Below are 24,570 nucleotides of genomic sequence, written 5' to 3'. Positions count from 1 at the left end.
CAGGGCTTGTACCCTAATTCTCTTTGGTGGAATCAAAAGGAGGAGTGAGGAATAGAAGGACACAAACAAGCCTTTCCCCGTTTGGCTCCCTGCACTGAACCCCGGCAGACTCCCCGGGCCGTACAGCCATGCGTAGGAAGAAACTGACACCTATTGGCAACTTTAATATTACTGTATAAAGCTGCTTTTCTTCAAACTATTACAAGAAATAGCTTCTCCTAACTACATTTTTCTTTAAACACACAGATAATATGAAAAGATAATTTAGAACTTCTCCAACTGTGACCAAAAATAAAGCCAGGAAATTTCAGAATCTCCTTTTTAACCAGTAAAACTCTGATCCTTCCAAAGTAAATTACGATCCCTCAGTAATCTACAGATTTTAAGAGGCGATTCTAATGGATAAATAGTAGCACTAGTCACTAGCTGCTTGGAAAGATACAATTTTAATTTTTTCTGGGGTAAATACTTTCTCGGTGTTCAGCATTACATAGACAACACACACAGTCTTGGGAGCAGATAAATGACTTCCTAATCCTAACCACATCCAGTGACAGAGCAGAGCACAAGCAGTAGAAAATATACCATTTTTCTCTACTAGCATATCAATTTTGGAGAGCACCTTACCCATTACAATCAATTGCCTCCTATTGAGAGGCAAGTCATAGAGTACAGAGGGATAAAAGAACAGTTCCTTCATGCTCAAGATATATGTAAAAGCACCGACAGGCAAATTGTGGCCTATAGTTTTTCTACTACAATACTTTACTGAACTTTGGGACCTGCTAAAGTAAGGACACATTAAAAAAAAGAACCAATGTACTTGGGCCTAAGGAACAACAAAAAATGAAAAGCAGGCAGATCGCTGTCGAGGTGTTTTCAAACGGCTGCTTACGCGTACAACCCGAAACTCAAAACCTGAAACTTTTGCACATGTTTGTGCAAAATGAACAAAAGAATTTTTCAGCTACCTATGGATGTCAGAGTAGGTGCTCATCACAACAGCGAGAAATTAGTTACAGCAACAATAAACATGCAAAATAGCCAAAGTAACACTTGGATTTTTTTTTTCTTTTGAAGCAACAGATTTCCTGAAACTCCAAATGAAGTCATGGGGACCTGCTTTGAGGATTTAGAAATAAAAACAAACAAACAAAAAACCCTGTTTTATCTCACTCCACCACTAGACCAAAAAGACTGAACCCAATTATTATACATACTTGTAACGAAGAATTTTTTGGTGAAAGTACAGCTGTCAAAGGCGGCAATTTTCTCTTGCAGGACTACTACAAGTATCCTGAAAACACAGAAATGGAACGTGTACTTTAAACATTAAATGCATTGGTTTAAAGATTCAATATCTAAATGTAATTGTTTCAAAAGCATCAATATAAATTCTACATGATAAACTGCCAGGTTACCAATACATGGCAGTTATTGAGGATTCTCTCTCATCCCAACCACATAACCTTCACTTCAGGAAGTACACAGATCTGATACAGAACAACACAGCATATTTATGATATACCTCCTGCAGTAAAAGCTCCATTAAAAAGAAAGAATGGAATTGCAAGGATCCTGAATTACTTTCAATGACTCAAATAACAATCAAATCAACAATCGGTAGAACACAAGCTAAATTTGAAATAATCCCATTGCCCATCTCATTGCAAATTTATTAAACCATCTTATTTACTAAAAGCAGGGGTTTTTTCATACCAAGAGCATCAGCACACAAATACAGTTGAGAGAAGCAGGATTTGTGTCAATTAGCAAAATTACAGGTGTATGTTTATGTATTGACTTGTACACATACACACTTTCATCGTAAAATACCTGTTCGTTACTTGAAACAAAGTAACAGAACAAAAGCCACGTGATAACTACGCATGAAACACCCTGCTGTCTAAATTAATAGAGGCCAAATTTGGAAAGTCAAGCATCTTGAAAGCTTTGTAACTGGGATACATCTTCCCCAAATTGATGACTTCCCAAACCCAAGTTCTTAAGCTCTCGGAATGAAAGAACCACCTGGGAAGCCGACAAATAAATGGATAAAATCTACCAGCTATCTGGAACATTTAGCAATATGACATAATTAATTAAGAATCTGATTATTTTCTCATTAGGAAGAATATGAGACAGTATTTTTTTAATTAGCTGACAATATGGAGCATTATTAAATGCTGTTCTAATAGTTTTAATTGTAAAGACATGATGTGGCAAAAAATTAATTGCATCTCTCAATGACTAAAATACACACCTATCTGAAAATTATGATTGCATATTACAGTATAAAATAATGTTTAAAAAGATGATGAATCACATCAGTCTCAAAACATACCCCTGAATAAAGGGTGATGCTTATCTCCCATCAGTGTGAAAACCAGCCACTAACTCCTCTCTTTTTTTTCCTATTTTTAACTGTTTAGCCACACGAACACCCCCTTCTTGTCCCATGAGAATTCAATACCTGTAAGACTCTTTGGTGAAGGACTATACTAAAATCAAAATATATACCTTACCCACATGCTTGCTGATGTTTTCAGATATATAAATAAGTTTTGAGTCACAATTTCCACCTACAAAACTGGACTAATGCTCCTCCAATAGGCATGACTTATCTGTGTGTCTGCTATTTGATTTTGGTACTACTTTTACATCACATTTGCCAAAAGACTTAGACTGCATCTGTAGTTCCCAAGATAACTCCTGAAGCCTTTTCAACAGGCTGGTATAACACTAGCTGCTTTCTATTTCTCTAATACAGAAGTTGATTAAAGCAATAAGCTCTGTTATGTATCTCGCATTCTTTCAGGACTCTTTGGGTTATAACATCTCGTTCTGGGACTCGGTTGCTGCTCTGCTTATCAGTATGCCTCTATCTAGAAACAAGGAGAAGCACAAATTCTTGGAAGGAAGGTAGAAATCAAGGAACATTTTCAGACAAAAGTCTTTCATATTCACAGATTTGCAGACCTAGAATGGGAAGGACACATACACTTTCAGATTGAGCAGCGTACTTGCCAAAAGAAGAGGGCAGAACACGAAACTCAACAAGGGGGATTCAGATGCGTTAAGTCATACAAGAAGTTAATGTAGGATTTCTTATTTGCTTGTAGCTCTCTCATTGTGAAAAAGATGCTTTTCCACCCCCTTCTGATTTATAAATCTCAATTTTTAAAAGTTATAAACTCTGCATATATAAATTAGTATTAGTTTTGGACAAAATAGTATAGTTAAACGACGTATCTTCCAATTGCTTAAACTGCAGGAGAGAAAAACAAAAGAAAATGTATCAACTCTAACTTCTTCCACAGGGCCCAAAAGAAAGTTAACAAATGAATAACGGAAAGACTTTGAATGCATGTGCAAGTGTAAAGTATATCTAGAAAACGTATGTATATTTGATTGTAATATTTCCCAATCCTGTAGATTTTTGTTTTCTACCCTTTGAAGATGTACTGACTTTCTGCATAAATGAAAACTACCAGATGGATGATTCTAGAGTATAAATACATAAATAATAAACAGTTTTCCCTTCTTCTGCAATGCGAGTTTTATTTTAAATTCAAATTTTGGACTCCATTAGCCTATAGTATGGTTAATGCACCATTAGCACTGCACTTGGCCACATTTCATGCATTCTCAATCTGAAATAGTGAGCTTTCCTTGGATAATAACAGAATCTGATACATTCCAGAAAAGCAGCTACCCTGGATACAGCCACACAGCTTTGAAGTAGCTTTTCCATTTTTACCACTTAGGAAAAGAAACATTAGCACCTGGAAAGACTTTTTAGTTGGGAGAGACTTTGAATGATGATTTGTCTTTTGACTGTTTTTACAATTGGATTTTTCTTCTGCTAGGAGGCCAGACTGGAAAGATTTACCATCATCACACTGTACACAAGGGAACTTTAAATTTTTCAAGGGACAGTTGCACAGATAAGTACTGCACTCCTATTGACAGCTTTTAAAGGAACAGTGACCTATTCATGGCACATAACTCTCACCAACTCAACTACTTCACTGAAAATATTTTTCGATGTAACAATCATACCCACATCCTACAATAAGCAGATTGATGGGGATAAAAAAACCCACTACCATCCTTTACTTCTTTAAACATTTACACCATCAAAATATCCTCCTCATTATTAGATTAGTTGTGGTATTGAAGGTGTTTGTTCAGTAGTACTACTTTTCTCCTGTAACTTCTACTTGATCTAATGTAGTCACTAATGTTTAGATTTTGATGGTACAATGACAGACAAATGCCCGTTTAACAAAACCTTTGTGGCTTCTAGGGTTGGTGGAGGTTTTTATATTTTTTTTTCCCCTTCTCTAACACTGCTAACTTCCCTTAGTTGCATGAGTTCGATACACGCTCATATTCTTTTATGGTCTTCACATATGCAAGCACACTACCTATTGCCATACAAAACAGGCACATAAAACGTATCATTCTGATGTTTTGTTTTGTTCTTAATGATTTGTGTTATTATGCCACCTTCCTTACTGAAGGACCATCAATTCCAGCAAACAAATATGTAATTGCCAAAGAAATGCAGCAGTTTCTTCATTCAGCGCTCTACCTTTAACACAGGAATCATATTCCACAACTTCCATAAGGTACCTCAAGACATACAATGACTAATAACAGTAATAGCTGGGTGGAAGGAAGCATTAAAGTAAGCAGCATAATCATCGACTGACCAAAGTCACCACATCAAATTCTCTCATCAGGAGTGCCAAGGGATCATCAAGATCCTCATGTAGGGATCCTGGGTTTTCTCTTCTGTCTTAAAAAGATGCAGTAAACTACAAGGGTGTTCAGTTTTGTGTGTCTTGAAGAGATGAAGATCTGAAGTTAATTCAGAAAAATTTGAACTCACAAGTCTATGGAAACAAGGTATTTTCAACCTGATGTTCAGCCTAAGCCATTTTCTCTCAGAAATTGGGTGACGTTATCCCAACTAAAAGATGCTGCTTTGTTATTTGACTCACAGGAACATTATTTTCTGTAGACCACAGAGTGCACACTAGAATTTTTTTGGATGCGCAGGAAGGCAATGTATCTGGCAGAACAATGGAACACAAAGAAAAGAGACAAACTCTATAGTGCTCTGTACTGTTTAAACTCTTGATGATCCCATTTCTCCATCTGTAGGTGGATGATAAAGGATTCCAATGATTCCTGCTCAACCTCATCACTCTTAAATGATTTCAGATGCAAACAGTTTTGAGCTTCTTAAATGAAAGCCATTGGAGGAGCATATTGTCGTACTCAAACTGAAATACTACTTGAGAAATGGAGAACCAAAGCTATGCTTACAGCAAACTCAAAATAATAAAGTCAGGGAGCACATACACCAGAAATTGTATTCGTTACCGAAATTTTACATGCCCTCACACAAAAAGAATGTATAGTAAACATCCTTACCTTTTATTGCAATGCAGATCATAAATAGGAGTTTTGAACTGTATGGACTTGACCATCTCTCCTGTTCGCAAAGAATAAAGGTCCACACAGCAGTAAGGTGGGCTTGTGCTAAAATGAATAAAAGAAGATTTTAATGGAAAGAAGGATTTTTTGTAAAATTATTTTTAAATTATTTCAGCCTCCCTATATCATTTAGCGTGCTAAATGAAAAATCCAGCAATATGAGCAGAATGGTGGAGAACAAAGGATCAATATAAGCCTTCTACATTAAGGGAAGGTGTGATTAAAGTTGAATTATGATATCCACAATGGTCAAGAACCTGTATTGTGCAAATAATTATCAAGCACTTAGTTTCCTTTGTCACAAGTAAGACTTTGGAACACCAGATCTGACCAGCAAAATACAAGCCATTTGATAGGCATGAAGTTTTAGACTACATTCCAGTTATTTAAAAAATATTCTGCAGAGTAACACTTTCCTAAAGGGAGTACTTATTTCACCCTATGCAACAGCTGAATCATGAGACTTGATTTGATAGAGACACATTACACAGAATTTACATGACATCTCTGATGGACTTTTGTTTGAGCTATATAGATCTTTTCAACTGCTTTGTGTCACTTTTATCATTTTAATATAAATAAAACTCTAAGGCCATTTCTTAATAAAAAGGCTTGCTTTCTTTTGAGAGGGAGAAAGTGCTGAGTGTTCTGATAGGGTTGAGGAAGGTAGTGGTGGAAACCATTTTACAAGCTGAGGAGAGGCTTTGATGTGGCAGTTCTTTTCCATAACACCTTTTTTCCCCTCCAAGAACGCATTAAAATGTTGGCTACTTCTAGGTCAACGAATATGAAGGAGCACGAATTGCCAGCTGTACAAACATATACTAAGTATTGGTAAAAGAGGGTGTTTCCCCTTGCCCATATCTGTTTTATTTTACAGAGTTTAACACAATTCCTGACACAACACTTGCTTGTCTTTTGGATCTGCTCAAGCTGCTTGAGAATTTTCTGGAGAAGTGGAATACAAATGCCAATTGTTTACCTCAAATGCCTCAGGATAATAAAATGGTATATACAATAAGTATGCAGCAGAGAAACAATACATGCACAGAAAGACAACTGTCAAAGAAATAATAGAAAAAATAAGTTTTGACATTTTGCCTACTGAAATTCTTCCCAAAATATACATTTTTCTAGGCACATACCTAGGCTAATAACTAGAGGGTGCTATTTATTACTTTTAAGCACTTCAAAGGCCCTTCAAAAACACTTTTAAAACAGTGAGACTCAGGTCTAGTTACTTTACATTAGAAGCTCATTGCTGCTAGAAAACACAGAAAACCACAGCAAGGTCTACGTACAAACTTTTTTTTTATTTAAGTACATTTACTACCTACAGGAAATTATTATTTCGATAAAAGGGTACACAGATTCTTATTTCAAAACAGAAATCACAGAAAATCACAGCTAAAATTATATTAGCATAATTGATACCAATTACTATTTCCATATAAGCCCGTGTTGAACAATTCCATTTTGACTGTTCGACTTGACATATAGCTAACTGCATGCTACAACTCAAGAGTACGTACCTTCTAATACATATTGCACCAAAAAAATTATGGGTAATAATCCTGTCACTCTAATGAATAATTATTATTATGTCATACTTTCCTTTTGGCTGATGATGGTAAGACCATTCTACCAATGCTTTTTTAAACTGCACTGGCTAAAAACCAGTAACTTGAGTTCAAGTGCTAATGATCAAGTTGTAGTATGGACTAAGTCAGAAATATTCTGAAATTCTACCTAGCTCAATTCAAAAGTCCTCCTTCCAAATATTATCTTTCTTTTCATTCCATGGTACATTGCAATCTATGATGAGAAAATAATATGCATGTTATTTTTATTTTCTGAAATTAACACAAAGACAAGGTCAAACACATTTGAGAATGCTCCTTGGACCTAATCAGCAGAAACAAATGGCAATAGCCAGAAAAAGTCACGCCTGTAGTCCTTTCTTGTTCCATAACAACTCAGCATTATCATGAGACTTTAGATAGCCGACGATGCTTTCCCAGGAAAGTCCCATTTTTTGGCCAAGTGCTTTATCCACCAACTATGACACAAAAGGGTGGAAGCACAAGCACTTGCTCTTTCTTTGGCAATCTTTTCAAAGGTGGAAAGGTAAAAAAAAAAGTTTCAATGACTAGAAAAGACCTCCCTCTCTACCATTTCCTCCTGGTTATTTTAGTTCCTCTCCTTGTTCAAAGTAATGGCTGTTACAAACCTCATTTGCTACTGAGCACTCTCAATTCATGAGACACAACACTCATTAAATTACCGTAATTTCAATTTATAAATTCTACTCCAAAAGCTGCGTACCTAAACGAGGAATGATACGATGCTGAGAGCCATAATGTTAAGTTCTTTTTTGATCAGGCCTCAGTGACAACTCAATAACATGTTTTCAACTTGTTAGGAAAAAAAAAATTCAAGGATTTTAATTTCATTGTTCAACAGAACCCCGTATAGCAAGGAATCTCCAACACTGCAAAATTTCCTTTCTTTTCCAAAAGACATTATTTCTCAACCATCCGAAAAGTATGAGCCTTTTGAAAGGTCTTTCTTTACCCTCCTTTGTATCTCCTCAGCTAGCAGCAAGACCAATTTTTCTAGAAAGGAGAATGAGGATTATAGACACAGATCTATGGATTTCATTTAGCACTTAAAGAATAATACGGTACCTTGATTAGCCTACACTACTCCCAACCAGGAATAAGAGCTATCCTTCCCTCCTCCATTTCAGTGATGTCAAAAGCCCAGGCTCAGTGGTTCTCTGCACTTTCCTTTCCCAGACTCTGATATGCAATGGATTCTGTATTGACCCATTTTAGCATATTAAATCAACAGAAAAATAACATTTTGTCCTTTCTTCCGCCTCTAGAGGGAATTCTCCCCCAGGTTAATTCACCAAAAAGGCTCAGTGAAGGGTCTAACAAGCATGGAAGCAAGAAAGGAAGTAGAAGCACATGAATTGAGCAATAAAAGATGTGCAATAGGGCTACAAAAGCTAGAACTGGCTGGTCACCACAGATTTGCAGCAAAATGCAGCCTTTTCTGACACTTTATGACCTCCACTGAACTACTCCTAATTCCCAATCTTCTTGAAACAGGGAATTCAGGGATTTCTAAGGCCCACATTGCAGAGGAAGTCAGACTCAATTACAGCATTCCCTTTACATTCTTAAAGTTAAAAATCTAGAGTGAATCCTGGATATAGCTTTTAAAAGGTAGACATCTCAACTCCTTTTAACTCATTATTTTAAGAAGAATGTGAACCTAAACCCGCCAAGATCAAAAGCAGAGGATGAACGTGTTTTCCTTCTTCCATAACATTTATACCACATACATGATTTCATTGTTCTGCTACGTTACCACATGGCAGGAAGATTTACACTAAGCAAGATGCCCCATTTAAATATACAAAAACCTTCTGTGTTCAGTAAGACAGCGCATCATTGTTGATAAACATCCTGGAGTCCTTTGCAGGATCTCTAGAAAAATTTACTTAGGCATAATGCTTTGTTCTTAACAATTTTCTTCACTAAATTATCAACCAAATGCATATTTAATATTTGATTGTGTAAAATGGCACCACCTATGAGAACAAAAAATAACATTTAGTGTAATCAATGTAAGTATATTTAAATTTCAGCTACAAAAGCAGAACTATCCAAACTACCAGAGAACACCACCAAAACCACCACAGGTTGCAAGACGGAGCCCCACAAACTTGCAAAAGCATCTCTGACAATCGGAAGTTCTCGAAACCTTAGAATTGTACGAAACTAAAATTACCGCATCTTGCCCTGTTCCAGGAATAGAGTAATGAACATTCATTTCATCAGAGGACTGTATAGATCTTGTAAGTAAATGTGCTTGAAATACACCAGTTGATGGCCTATCCTAGGCTATGCTAACAAACTACCAGCATCTGGGAGAAAATAAAACAAGGAGACTTCTAGCTAAGAAGCTTTTCTTTTGATAAACCGAAGGTTCATGCAAGTCTCATTGATGAGAAGGGCTCCGGCCATATTTCAGTGTACCAGTGACAACTATGTAAAAGGGAGAGATTAAGACAGGAATGTGAAAACACTGGTTTTGCAGTTTGGTAATAACATTAAGTCTGTCACAAATAAAATTCTGGCACATTACTCCCACAGATTATCGACAAATTTTTGTTATGTATCCTGATTGTCAAAATAGCTGCTTAATGCAGAGATATCAACAACTTCTTTAAAAGGTAATGGACATAAATTCACCAATGACTTCAAAGTGTTGGCATTAATAAATATACAAACACAGTCAGGCTCTGGTATCTTCTTCTATTTGACTGCTGCAGCATAGGGATAGAAGAAAAATAACAGATGCCTTGTACAGCTGGCACTTGAATACATCTGTGCTTATGCATCACGACATAACTATCACCTCTTCACAGATTTGCTAGCAATGAGTCACACCATTTATAAAAGCTCTGTGTAAAATGTTTGCACACAGAGACAAACATACTGTACAAAACACACTTTTTATACAGGGAAAAAAGGAGGAGTCTGATGGAACCAACATGAGGCCAAAATTTTCTATGCCTAGAAAGATTTTACTCTGCCTGCTCCCAAGTGTTTACTTTCCTCTCCCCACTCTGCCACGTGATGAACAGCATCCCACTCAAGAGAGAATGGACATCAACTACAGAATTGCCTCATGAGTCCAGAAAGGAAAAAAAGTTTCAGAGGCATAAAACTGAAACAGAGCTTTTGCTGAAAAAGCTCACCATCAGACTTTATAAGGCATTCTTTTCAAGGCATTCTTTACATGAGGCATTTTCCAGTTAATTGTGGTATTTAAAAAAAAAAAATCATCTCAGGATGGAAGCTGTTTGGCCAACATAGCGCATCATTGTATATTTTATACCACCTTCACAAAAGATAGGGCTAGAATCTTTAGAAAAAGAGATCAAGGGAAGCATCTCCATCTACCTGCTTTTTTTACTCTACATGTATACAACATAAGCTTGATGAGATGCACAGTGATGTCACTTGGGAACAATGACAGAAGTTATGGCACCATAACACATTTTAGATATTTTAGCAATTTTATTACTAATAACTACAGCCTTCATTAGGGAAAAGTATACAGTTATACAGGACATTGTTACACTAAAAATATTTTCTATCACCTATACTCCTTTATACAGGCTCTGCAAATTTCTTTCGGAAAACAGTCAATTAATTACTATCAATAGCCATGTATTAAAATGACAAAATGAATGAAAACTTTAGAAAAAGGTGAAATTGTATCAAATTATCGATGAGATTACACGGACTGATCTAACAAATATAGAAAAAAACTATCACTTCTCAAGAACATGACATTAGAAAGAATCTAAGCAATTATCAGTATTACAAGTAGCCTATCAAAGCTTGTCAAAAAAACTGTTCTAAAGATTAGTTAACCCCAGCATTTGTTGATTCAGTTGTTATGCCTTGATGTCCTTTACTAAGACGATGTACCTGTCCGCAGAGAATCACTACAGCGTTCTCCACCTGGAGAGTCTCTTTTTGGTAAATTGACTTCACGTGATGGAACAAGGGAAATAGCTTATTTCCAGCTGCTATGTATAAATTGATCCTTGTCTAAGGTGCCACTCTGCAGTATGCTGCATGTCCCTCTCGCCTGTTGAAACTGCATTACAATGAACTCCATCTTTCTCTAATTACACAAAGAATTACATTACATCTGCCTTGTTCTGTACCCTTACAAGGCAGTTTCTTTCTATATTTACTCAGGACAAATATTGCACATATTAGCGGAGGTTTTCTGGAGGAATGATCCCTTTCTTCCTCTTTTATAGTTTCCACATTAAAAAAAACATTTCTTCCTCTTCCTCCATCATGTATTGACCTTCCTAATGTGCAGGGCAACATACAGAGTTTTTTATAGTGGAAAAAAAAGCATAAAAAACTTCTATTCATCAGCGTACTTCATCTAACATATGACAAAAAAGTCTTTCATTTAATCACTATTCCAGTTTTGATACTGCCAGGTATTATCTGGCAAGTTACTTCAACAACACTCAACAAATTCATATTCAAATCTGATGGGATTGGGCTGTGAAACGGGATGAGTTACTACTGCACAGTATACAGGAGCAGCCTAATATAATCTCTGCTGACCCCAACAGAATGATGTCCATTACCTTCTGAGGCTAGATACAAAAACACCCAGATACGACAAAAATTACAGAAAATGTCTTGCTAAATATAACTGATTAATTTGTTTTATTAAAGACTAAAATGGTATTTGTTACTGCAGCAACTAGAGAATTCTGCTTCCTAGCAGCTAGAAACTGCTATTTCCATACCTTGGAGGCCAAATCTTGCTTTCCTTACACACGAGTACCAACCGATAGAAGAAGTCAAGAATCCACAAAATGGAATTACATTCCCTGGGAAAGGCTAGTAACATTTAAACTTCAAGCCTTATAGCACATGTTATGCAGATCAGTAAATTTAACAGCAATCACTAAACCAGCTTCAGACAGCAGATCATGTACTTCCAGTCAAAAGCAATCTGATTTTTATCATACAGTTATATGTAGTTACCACTAGTTTACATAAAAATAAAATGATGAATTAAAAAAAAATCTGGCAATTATTCTGTCACAATTTGTCTGTTATCTTTAACGTTTTGTTTCACAACAAAAAAAGCTCTCTTAATTCCAGTGTTTCGAAATTAGGTCAGGTGACTGGTTTTATTCTATTCTGAAGTACAATTTAGTTTTCAAAAAAAGAATAACCATTAGCATGCATCTGTTACTACACTGCATGTTCCCAGACTTACTTTCCATTCTACTATGGCCACACTAGTACCATTCTTCATTATTCTCATCTATTTCTCTTGTGATGTTTTATTTATTTGCATAATAATTTTTTCAAGCCCAGCAGACCCAACATAGAAAATAGCCTTACTTTTAATTACTTCCAGTGCCTTTAAGAAAAGAGGTAAAAATATTAAAACTTATACTGAGATCATGCTCAAAAATCCTAATAATACAACAATATCTTACTAGGCCCAGCTTACAATCTGTGGGATTTAACATTTACAGAAACATTTAAACTTTTTTTTTTTTTTTTACATTTTCAAGTGCCTTAAATAGAATACAGCTTCAAAACTTATTTTACAAAAGACAGCTTATTTCATTGTCAAGTCAGCAGGGACCATTACATCACCTAGACTTCCTGTCTAATGCAGGCCATTAAGTTTCACCTATACATCTATTCTTTCACCTAGCTCAAATGCTTTAAAAGCAATTCAGCCCTGCCACCGAACAACATGTCACATGTAGAAAACAGGAGAGAGAAAAGTGACAGCAAGTCCAAGGAATTGGCTGGACAAGGTATGCCCAAATGATCTGTACAGCAAGCTACTCGGGAAAAGATTTTTTTTTAAATTACTACAATATAAAGCATCAGATCTACCAATAAGTTACTGGTAAAGAAAAAGCTATTTCCATATAGGAATAAGGAGGACCCTGACAGTGACACAAATACAAGTTTCTAAATAGCAGTGCAGTGGTTAATATTATCCAGTAACCTGTTCTAGCTGTGGCCACTCTCTGATGCTTCACAGAAGGGGAAGAAAAGCAAAACAAAACCAGAGTACAGAGTTAATTAATTGTATATTGGAAAAATTCCTTCCTGAACCTTCACATTGTAAAGTTGAAGCATGACATTTGATTATGATCTTTGTACTAATATTATTAGCATGTTGAGACCACAAAGGCAATTCTGTTCTCCTCAAGGCCCCTGAAGAAGGTTTGCTCAGATTAACAGATTTCAATACACTAGAAGGATCATCTCTTTCCAGGCTATGCACAAAACATCCCAGAAGCTCAAAGAAATTATTTTTTACCAAGCAAGCTAATCTTGTCTTAAAAGATTTTGAGCAACAATGAGTCCTCTATTTTTATGGTAAGTTGCTCCAACATTTAGATAATTTTATTTTTATGAAATTACTTGTTATTGCAAGATAGATTTTGTACATACTCTGCTTTTCAGCTTTCAACAACACAAAAAAGCTCACTGCATTCAGTTATCTCTTCCATTAGTCAGTAAGCATCCAAAGCAATCCAGTCAGTAACTAATCTGCAATAAAGTGCAAAAGATTTTTAAGCCTTATATTGTAAGGTTTGTTTTTGAGCCCTAGCACATACTTGCAGTCCTCCTCTGAGCTCTCTTCAGTATTGCAGTGTTCTCTCCTTCTTTCTGAAGGACGCACACTAGAATCAAAACTCTTTAAAAAAAAAAAAAAAAATCCAAGGACTGCATTATTTATTCCTTAACACCACTGCAGGAAAAAACTTTCATTAAGACTTTCACCATCTAGTCCCCTAAAACTCCCTGGCTCTCTGCATCCCAACTTTTCACAATAAAAGCTTGAAAACTCAACTCTGTAAGTAATTTTCTTACTTTCATTCATGGTACTTAACAGATTCATTCAAAACCAGGAAAAGCAGAGTTAGATTTCTGAGAAAGTGACACTTCCCAAAAATGTGTGTAGCAGTGAAACACAAAGCAGCAGAGACATTTTAAGTGTACCACAAATTGCAAAAAAACATGGAAGCACTTAGTTTTAAATAAGAAAAACCTGTACCAATCTTAGACACATGTTACTAAACCTAATCCTTTAAATACAAGAGAGGAAATTATTTGATACAGCACTAAAATACTTGTGTTAAATTACAAGAGTGAAGTTTGTATCTCTTGGATCTTCCTCAAATATTTTGATCAAATCTATCAGTCTAGTAAAAAAGTTCCATCTTATCCTCTTACCTCACCATCTTCATAGTCTCACGGGCATATAACAAAAATATTTTTTAAAAATCATCAACTCATCAAACATTTTGTTACAGGTAAACTACAAGTCTCAGCCTGAATACCAAAAAAAGACATACCAAAAGAAAACGACATTGTTTGCTCATGTGTGGAAAGAAAAAAAGATGGGACTTGGGTGATTGTGCCGAAACAACCACTAGACAAAAAGTAGTACAGCCATCTGTGTGTAAAATATGTGAGTAAACCACTAATTTTTTGAACAAAGGAAATAGATAAAAGGTGAACTAACATGCATCAGTTCCTGTGCAACATTATATCAGGTAGGCAAAACAAAGATGCAGAGAACTGGGAATAGAGGTACCATTCCTTTCAAAGTCTTTAGATGAAAATTCTTGAAAAAGATCAAAACAGTATCGAAAGCGCTGATCCCGACATCTTACCAATGCTAATGTTTAAAAAACTGCATTAATAATTTCCCCTTCTACTTTTTTGATTTCAAGGTTAGTAGTATTTTGTTTCTGTAATTTCATAAGCAAGGCATTTCTTCACAAAGTAGAGTCTAACTGTTAAAACGACTCGGGACTGACTCGGGAAGGACTGGTGTCTGTCTCCGTGCGTAACTCAGGTCGTGGTCTGTGAGAGAACCTGGGGCTTGACAGCGCTCTAATGGTCCTGAAGCTTGTGAACCACTGCAGGAAAACTGTCAGTATCTCGTTTTTCTGTCTCTGCAGTGACATAAATCCCTATCTCAGGTGAAAATAACTATCTTTTACTGCAAGGTGTGGTACTGTATAAACCTTTCCTGCTTACAGGCAAATTTGTATGATCATAATTAGCTACCCAGGTATAAATTAATTCTATAAATTATAGAAGACAAATGCATTAAGCAACCATGTGTCATATCTATTTAAGCCAAAGTTATGTCCATTTTGTCTTTAACAAAAATGATTCTTAAAGAAGCTAAACTTCATTAAAAGGCAAAACTTGTCACTAAATAAATTACATTGCCATATGATTGCAAGCTTTGTAACACTGTTCAAAGAATCCTTAGTTGTAATAGCACATTAAAATAAGCTTATTGTAAAGCAAGTAAATTCTTTGCGTTATTCTTCATGTCTATCCCCATGTATATATTACCACTTGTAAGTGTTCTTAAAATGTTCTACCTAGTCCTGTACACATTGTCCTTTTCAAAGGCAATCACATATTTTTATAATCTATTAACTTTTTATCAATTTAATTAAAGAGCTATGGTAAAAGATACCTACCTTTAGCAAAACATTTGCAACAGCGTACCTTTGGAAGAGATTTAAGAACTTTTAATAAAAAGCCAATTTCATGCCAGGCAATTGCTATGCTCTTTACTTCTATACTCTCCGTATGGCTAGCTAAGGTAATGAATTAACTTAATATTTGGAATTCACTGATGTTGAGGCGAAAAAATAAGTTGTTCTCTGTCTACACATATTTCAGTCTCTCTTCTATTACAGAAGATTACAAGCCTCAGTTTCTTCCATCAGATCCTTTTTTTATTTAAAAACAAACAAACAAAAAAATACCCCTACCCTATTTTCTGTTGGCTTCCAAGCCAGCTTCTTCCCCACTCTTTTATCCTTATTTATCTGTTCACTAGCTTATATTTGCTGTCGAGTGTTAGATATACAGACTTCTGTGAAGCTGTTCTAATTACCATCCCATGAATCAGTTGTCAAGTGCTGCTTGTAAGTGGCAAGGCCAGCACTCCCCTCCAGGAGATCAAGTGCATCCACTTACCATAACAATAGAGCATAACGTACATACTACACACATGCACCACAAATAGCATTTATCACAGTGGCATGAACATACAAGACCCTTCACAAAAACACACCGCAAGAAGAGTCCTAATTCAAAAGGTTTATTATCCAGAAAGCATTAGAGGAAGAACATAGGTGGTAGGGGGAAAAAAAAAAGGAGACTGTGTTGCATTAATAATGCAGCAAGCAAGATGTTGGAACGCAGTATTTAATACTGACTCATCACCAGACAGGACATCATAACTTTAGTAGACAATACAGAAGTCTCATACCTTTGAAAAACAGTTGCCAGCCCATTTTTAAAGTTTGGATCTGAGAACTTCAGACACATTTCAAATGCTCAAAGCAAAGTACTATGGGCCAAATCTGCAGTTATGTTGAACTGTACAGTTCCAGATGTTGCTATTTCTTTTCAAAAGGTGTCCAAAGAAGCCCTTAGTTAAAAGCAATATGTAAGAAGTTTTGCCTTAAAAATATTGAAGAATGTTCCATGTTGTTGATAAGTACAAAATGATCACATATAAGAATAGGGAAAAAAAAAAAATTCTATCAGCAAATTCATCTGGAAGTTAATACAGCTTTCTGCAAGAAAAAACCTGCATACTACTCTTCTGCTAGCATAACTCACTGCATCTGTTTCTTTAAAGAGATCAGACTACATAAAAATTATCACCAAAGAAGTAAGATTCTAAAACAAAATAAAAAGCATATACCAGACTTTAAACTGTTCTAAGTTTAATCTAAAAGTGCAATACAGCTATACTTACTTATGCTACTAAGAGATAAATATGGGAAAAGAGAGATGGGAACAAAGCTTTAATATAAAATGGGTGTCCACATAAAAGCTACTTAAAGTTGGTTTTTTTGAGTGGTGTTTTTTTGTTGTTGTTGTTTTGGGTTTTTTTTCCCCCCAAACAAATGCAGACAATAACATTAAAAACAGACTGATGGCTGTAGGGAGATCTACCACTCTGTAAATACGCTTTGCACATTCATTTAAAAAACCAAACTAGTATAAAGATTAATTAATTGTTCCTAACATTTTACTTAAAACTGAAAAATCAAACCAAGTATAATTATGTTTAGGACATGTTTCTGTAGACAGAAAGCATTAACTCTCTCATCAAAAAATACAAAAAAAGTATATCAAGTTTTCATAGGTGATACAATACAGTTATCTGAATTGAGTACCCATTATGCTGAACTTTGCTTTCAAGCATTTTCAGCATATCTACTCATGTAATTTTATGATGTTTTTCTTGTACAATGAATAAAAATGCAGATACATGGATTCCTGCCATCCCTTCCTATATGGACTCATACTTAACCATGGGTGAAGGCAAGCTATTTCCACTCTACCGTTTGCACAGTATCATACATTAAACTTGTGATTAGCTGGATACTGACAGAAACAGACCTCTCTGCTGCAGCCTCTACAACAAAAATCCTCCTAGTTCCTTAAGTTTACTGTAGCTCTGTCAGCAGAAAAGATGCAGCAAAATGCCTGTCATGCAAGGCATGGGAAGAGATCCAGTTATTGAGAGAGCTGACAATTCTACATTAAATAAACGAAGATCAAAATATTCATTTCAATGTAGTAAAAAGCCAACCTACTAAAGGGCAACGCAGATAAACATTTCCTCGCCAGTTTTGCACACTGCCATCATCTGCAACTTTGGGTGAACATTCAGATGCCACTGCTGACGCAATGAGGTTACTCTCAATGATATACCAGAGTTCATATGACAGGTAAAATCCCTGACCAAATACAGAATGAAAAGTTGTTTCCACTCTTGGGGCTGTATGGAGAAAGAATCTGAAAATACAAATTTTCTTGACAATCCTGGAACGGATATTTTCAACTGATGGAGGTCATGGATTTTTTCAGTTCTGAGTACTTTTGACAACCATTATGTTCCCTTTTGTTCAATCAAATCAATAGCTCCTTTGCTTCCTACCTGTAGTCGAGATGTCAGACAGTGTTGTACATCAACAAGAGGAGAAAATTTAAGACTAGGTTTTATCAACATACTGGTATAATCGTAACAGATACTACAAGAACAATACCATCAGTTCAAGGAGAAAAGTAAAAGGGAAGGGAAATCTTCAAAATATTAAAATGCTTAGCAACCTCCAAATTACTCTTCAGTTTTGGCAGCAGACGGCTCTTCCCCGCTTCTGCATTACCAGCAGTATGTAACATGTTTCTACTATTGTGTTTCCTGCCCATAACAACATTATTCATTCTCGTCATCAGAAGATTTGTTTTTTTAAAATTTCTAGATTTGTTTTTTTAAAATTCCAAAATGCATGACGCTAAATAAAGCCATACAACAGCCTACAACCTACCTCTACGTACCGCAGCGTGTTGTATTATATCGCTTCCTTCTATGGCACGTGGCATGCCTGTCGCTGAAGTGTAAAATACAGCACAAGCTGGCTTTTCAGCTGTGGCATGCTTTTGCAGAGAGACTAGAGTGTGACACACTTTCTACTTCACTGATACATACCACATGTTACAAAACATAGCTGTCCCATCATATTTCGAGTTAGTTAATATAGGAAGATTAGCGGCATCTCAAGAGATTTGTTTATCTACAAGGCTTACTTGGCCATAGCTATCTCTGAGGAAAAGTACATCTGGAGCTCCACTTTTCAGATCAGAATAAATTTTTCTGGTATATTCTGGACTAGATTTTCTTCTTGTATGTAACCAGAAAGTCCCTGTATACAAAAGGTATGAAACTGTACTGGCTATCCTTGATCATTCTGTGAATATATGCTTAATTGGAAAAATTTCTGCAAATCTTGGAGAGCATGAGCAAAGATTAACTGCATTTCTCTCGTACCTCTATCAAAGATTAATATCTCTATGATCAGCTGATTAAGCTTATAATCCAGTAGATGTGTTTCCTCCAAAAATACAGAATGAAATAAATTTAAGAGTTCTCTTGTCCTTACTGTCAAATAAAACAGAATTCACCACTGAAATAGATGCATGCAATTTGTATTGTAATAAATCCTACACCAATCTTCAAGATCATACAAGATGGACCAAAATCAAAAATGTACAAACTTTTTGCATATCAAGAGACAGATGCATGTCACAGCTTAAGAAAAAAAATCAGATTTCTAGGAGCACAATACTGAAAGCAAACTGATGCTGAAATATCTCAGCTACAGCCAGATTTCACCAAGAACCCAAACAGAGCATTTTGTGGAGCTACTTACAGCCTTATAGCCCCAGATTTTACAAACTGCCAACATGTATAAAACTCCAAATTAATACCAAAGTTTTTTTCTTTATTCTGAGGCATTATTTATTGACAGTACTTTCTGATCAATGGCATATCAGAAGATAGCCTAGTTAACATAGATGGCAGTTGATTATTGCAGCACATGTACACTAATTCTATATATTTGAGGCATTGTTATATTTAACAAAGCCAGAATTCTACCAAAAGCTAAAACCAATCTAAACTGAAAGTCAACAGAACTCATTGTTCTGAAGTGCACCACAAAGCTTCTTCAGAAGCACAGACCAAATCTTTGCTCAGCTATTGCGAGAGCGTCTTGTTCCTCTGCAATCTGTGGAGGTTAAAGAGTCCATCTTGTGTGTGACTGAATACTCAATAATCAATATTTAAAAGGTGGTTTTACCTGCAACTGTTAACATGGTGAAAGTATTATGAAGGTCCAAATATTTTATCCTGTTGATTCTTGTAAAAAATTTCTTTAGATTTCAGATTTTTTTTTCTCTTTTCTGTGCTTTAACTTATGATTCATGGCTCTGACAGGCCTATTGGCATCTTCTCATCTCACATGTAATCACCACCACCAAAGGCCAAATTAAGCAAGCAGCTCCACACCCGCCTGCCCTGTCATCCCAACCCTCATGCAAAACCACTTTTTGGATTCAACATTAAAGACAGAACCCTGTACCAACCTGTTTTATCTGAAATAGGTTTGCCATTGGTATCATTAACAACATAAGCAGAAACTAATGGGATTGTGCAACACCGTGTATTAAGTAGCCTCTCTACCTCAAACTGCATGACAGCAAGAGATCTTTCAGTTGCTTACAAGTCTACTAAAACGTAATTGTTTATATGCTAGTATGTGGCTCAAATTACAGTTTTTGAGAAGCTTGAAAACAATTAAATTTCCAAGAAAGAATTAGAGGCCTTTAGAGTACAGATGACTGAAGTTGAGCAGAGAAACTTAGATCTTATTGTTAAAGCACTTGAAAAGCAGCGCTTTTCAACAAAGCCTCTGTGAGGTTCTGGTCACATCAGGTAGGCCAAAACTTTCACAAGTGCTCATTAATTATATGTTCTTATGTCTGTCTTGATTTAATTTATGACTTGACATAGCAGACCATGATCTTCACTGCAGTATTTTCACTGTAACTGAACTCACCGAAAGCTAGTTTGAACACATGAAATACTACCTGAAAGTAATTACTCTGAACAAGGAGGCCCGTGAATAGCAAACCCAATAGTCTGCTTTTCTTTAACCTGGCCTTAAGGTTGAGATTCTATATGAATTGCTTAACATCAAAATAAGAGTTAGCTTATATTACAAGCTTTCTCGCAGTGAAGCCACCGATATAGCCACCTCCTTTACTGGACCACTTTTCATAAAATTTGGAGGAATTTCATAGTTAAATGCAGCTGATATTTCCAGGAGGAATTACAGTTGCTAAGGAAAGGCACATAGAAATATTGCATTCTCACCACAGTGAGATAGTCACCTAATACAGCAGATGCTGAAATGGGAGATATAATCCTTCAAATTGTGCAGGCAAAATTGATTAAAACTTTTAGTGTTATTTTATTAATACCTCATCTGTAAAGTGAGATTATTATACTGTACAAATATTCTATTAATAATTTAAATCACAATTGATTTTTTTAAAAAGTTTGTAAGCAACCATAAAAAAAATGCAGTAAGGGGTCTCCTCAGGTGATATTCTGAATACATTACCTAGTCAGAATGTACAGAAAGAATGGATTAAGCAAGATCTTTTTTTAAGAACATGCCTGACAGCTTTTTCACAAAGAAGGAGCCTTCTAAATCTCTATTTTGAATTACTGAAGAAAAATTTACTGTATTACGCATTTTGAGTTATTTGTAAATTTAAAACTTTAAAGCTAACAAAATATATTCATCCTCCTTCAAAAATAGATCAGAACTAGAGAAAAAGAATAATTATATCAGATTTTTTAAAATGGATTCTACTTATTGTGTTTTAATTGCCTTTCTCCTCACTTCAGAGATTTAAAAGAATCTAATCCATACATGAATGCTTGAGCTCAGCAAATTCCCTTGACTTTTCCTCTGTATATTAAATATTATTGAAGGAAAGAAAGAAAAGGACAAGAATGGCTCCAGAGAGACTACTAAGACAGAAAATGGCATTTAGTAACAGATGCAAAGTTCAAATACCGTCAAATTGTAGTGAATTACACAAGTGGCAGCAATTGTGTAATAATACAGATACAAGGGCTGTAAGTTATTGCAGTTTGCAATTAGCTGCTTAAACTACAAGCATGAAGTGACAGTCATTATTTACGAAAAAACATATTAAATAGCATCTTTGAATCAATTGAGAACTCAGTATTTGAAGGTGTTCGTATCCTCAGAAAAAGAGAACAGCTTAAATCATCCTGAAATTTCTAACTATTTTGCAATGTACTTTAAATCCTTCTTACAGTATATAACATAGGAATAACCCTAAAACATATAAGAAAAGAAAATATAATCCTGAACTGTTCTCTGGGTCTATGTCACTTTGATTTATAACAGTTATTTCTAAGACAGACAAAAACACACAGATGCAAACAATTACTCTATTTTTGTAGGCAACAAGTGAGGTGGGTGGTAACTGAGAAATTTTGAAAAATCCTGTCACAATATTCCGTTTTTTCTTAAGTAACCCTCATCACACAACAAACGCTCGCCACATCAGAGACTTTCCAGGGCCTGAAGGGCCGCTTTGATTCCAGACCGCTGCAGGCATTAGCGGGGACGTAATTAGGGTAAAAAGTTCAACCACAGTTCCATGTCTAGAGTGCTGCCAGAAATAAATTTCCTCTCATTCACTGGTTTCTACTGTACCCTCCCTGAGAAACATATTGAAAACACATTTATCTTTGTAGAGTTTGTTCCTCTTCTAATTAACTTTATAGCGTTTACAGTATTTAATAATTTAAAGTGGAATTTAAAGTGGCCCTGGAACCAGCAGCTTTGCCTGTAATGGTGCTGTGCATTATCTTTTCCCTGTAGTGCTTCTTTTGACAAGTTACTCAAGGAAGGTATGTGCTCCAGCTGGTTTTATCTGGCTGTGCATTTAGCAAACGGCTACTTCCTTCCCTCCATCTCCTCCCCGTATCATTACACACACGGGGGGCTGGAACAGCAGTAAAATGAAACTATGCCTCAGCTCGGAAATCTGTTCTCCCAAACCTCCACACTATCCCAAGGATCGCTTAGAAAAGGTTTATCTTTTTACAGCTTAATAAATCAAAGCTTTAGAAGGTCAAAACTACCCATAGTTCTCACCAACTGGTCAAAGTTTGACCCCAACTACTCATTTTCTTCCTTCCAGTTTTGATCCAAGATTAACAGTTTATTATAGTTCAAAGGTTATTTCTTACTATAGTTCACTCAGACAAACATTTGGTGTATCAGAAGAACACCAGATCTTTCCTACCCTTGGTATTTACAAATGGAAACACTACCTTATTGCATTAAAGCTGAATCTCCTAGCATTTTTATTCACAGAATTACCAGTAAACATTACTTCAACATTGCAAAAATAGTTGAAGTACATTAATATAATTATAGAAACAAGTTACAAGAAAAAATTCTGGGATCTGAAGAGCTCTTTTTAAGATGAAGAATGTTGCTATCTTTAGCACATAACTTAACAATGAAATCCAACATCACTAAAAGGAATTTAAACTACTTTATTCAGGGGTTGCATCTCTCAGGATCTTAAAAGCTACCACACAACCTGTTAAGACTAAACTGATTTTTCCTACAATAACCAGAGAGGATAATGTTTTTCATCGCCTAGAACGGAAGGAAATCTTTGCAAGGCAGTTGATGGGATGGGACACTTTGCAGTTAACAATGCTACAGTTCTTCAACAGTACAAGAGCCTTTGGGACTCAATCCCTCAAACATAACAGAAACGAGAGAGCTTTACCCAACTTAAAAGGGTTCTACTATACTTTTTAGAACAAAACCAATTAAATTAAGTTTGCTCTCTAGAAATTTAAACTTATATATCCTTGATAGTCTTCAAAAATAAGGCTGGGGAGAAAAAATATGACCGAATTTTGTGTAGTCTTCAATAAAAGACCACAAATATTTAATGAACTTCATGAAATCTATTTCATGGTGTCCAATACAATTGAAAATCATAACCATCTGTCTAACTCATTTTTATGTGTGATTTGAAAAAAACATGCTGTATTTTATCTTGAGTGGATACACCCTTTACACACTCAATTGCATGATTCAGTCTCTGGCAGAGCCAGGTGAGTCCACGGCATAACCACTGCATTTGCAATGGCATTCCAGTAAAAATATTCCAGGGAGAGTCACTCTGAGCAGTGTGAGAACTGTGAACAAGAACTTCATTCATCATAGCTAATTTCCTTCTCTTGGGTGATCCTTCCAGAAAGCTTTGCTGTTTGTCTCTGACAAATCATTTCACAGCTAGCTAATTTTAAACATTAAAAGCCACAGACACTTAGAACTGGACACTGGATTTTACCATAAATTAGTTACTTTGCCAGATAAGGAACAGGGTCACGTGATTTTAAAATATTAATGTGAGAAAATATTAACGCTTTAATTGCATTGTTTCTATTCTTACTCATGTAAAGCTGCTTTCTACCTAAACCTTAACACTCCCATAAATACATTCCTGCGTAAAACTTGTGTTAAGGTTAGTAGGTTTTAATCTACAGTAGCCATGTTAATAAAGCATGCTTCCTGAAAATCTGCTGCCAATTGATTTGCCTTGTAAACTGATCAGCAGGGGGAAAAAATGCTGGCTAGCCAAAGTTATACATTTTGTTTGCTCCAAGTACTCCTCCTTCTTTAACTTGTCCTTACTTCCTTTCTCCTCCCATGATTAAAAAAGATTACCTCTTGCTTCTCATGCCCTTAAATGACCTCCACCCAATTCTTCAAGTCATCCAAAATTTTCCATCACCTGATGTCATTAAATTAGTATGTCTTTCTATAAATATATGCTAGAAACCTAACACATGCTACAGGCTGGCTGCATAGGTTACTGATTGAGGTCCTCTAGTCTCCATGATGTAGAAGGCTGGGAAGTCTACTGGCCTCAAACTCTTACTTTTTAATCTTATATAACTGATTTCCAATTAGCTGTACTCGTATGGTTACCT

General features: G+C 35.7%; 1 protein-coding gene across 1 annotated transcript in view; it reads right to left on the bottom strand.

The window, feature by feature from the left end:
* LOC104074952 (breast carcinoma-amplified sequence 3) overlaps nt 1–24,570 on the bottom strand; it is a gene marked incomplete at its 3' end in the record, with an annotated part of 75,303 nt that overhangs the window by 19,918 nt on the left and 30,815 nt on the right. The window contains exons 7-8 of the mRNA XM_009575270.1: nt 5,446–5,553; nt 1,221–1,297 (exon numbers count right to left, since the gene is read on the bottom strand). Coding sequence (XP_009573565.1) covers nt 1,221–1,297; nt 5,446–5,553 — 185 coding nt within the window. The remainder of the gene's footprint in view (nt 1–1,220; nt 1,298–5,445; nt 5,554–24,570) is intronic.

The sequence above is a fragment of the Fulmarus glacialis genome, unplaced genomic scaffold (assembly GCF_000690835.1).
Source record: "Fulmarus glacialis isolate BGI_N327 unplaced genomic scaffold, ASM69083v1 scaffold22270, whole genome shotgun sequence".
NCBI classification, from domain to species: domain Eukaryota; kingdom Metazoa; phylum Chordata; class Aves; order Procellariiformes; family Procellariidae; genus Fulmarus; species Fulmarus glacialis.
The sequence above is the reverse complement of the archived record's forward strand: the minus strand, read 5'-3'. Positions and strand labels throughout refer to the sequence as shown.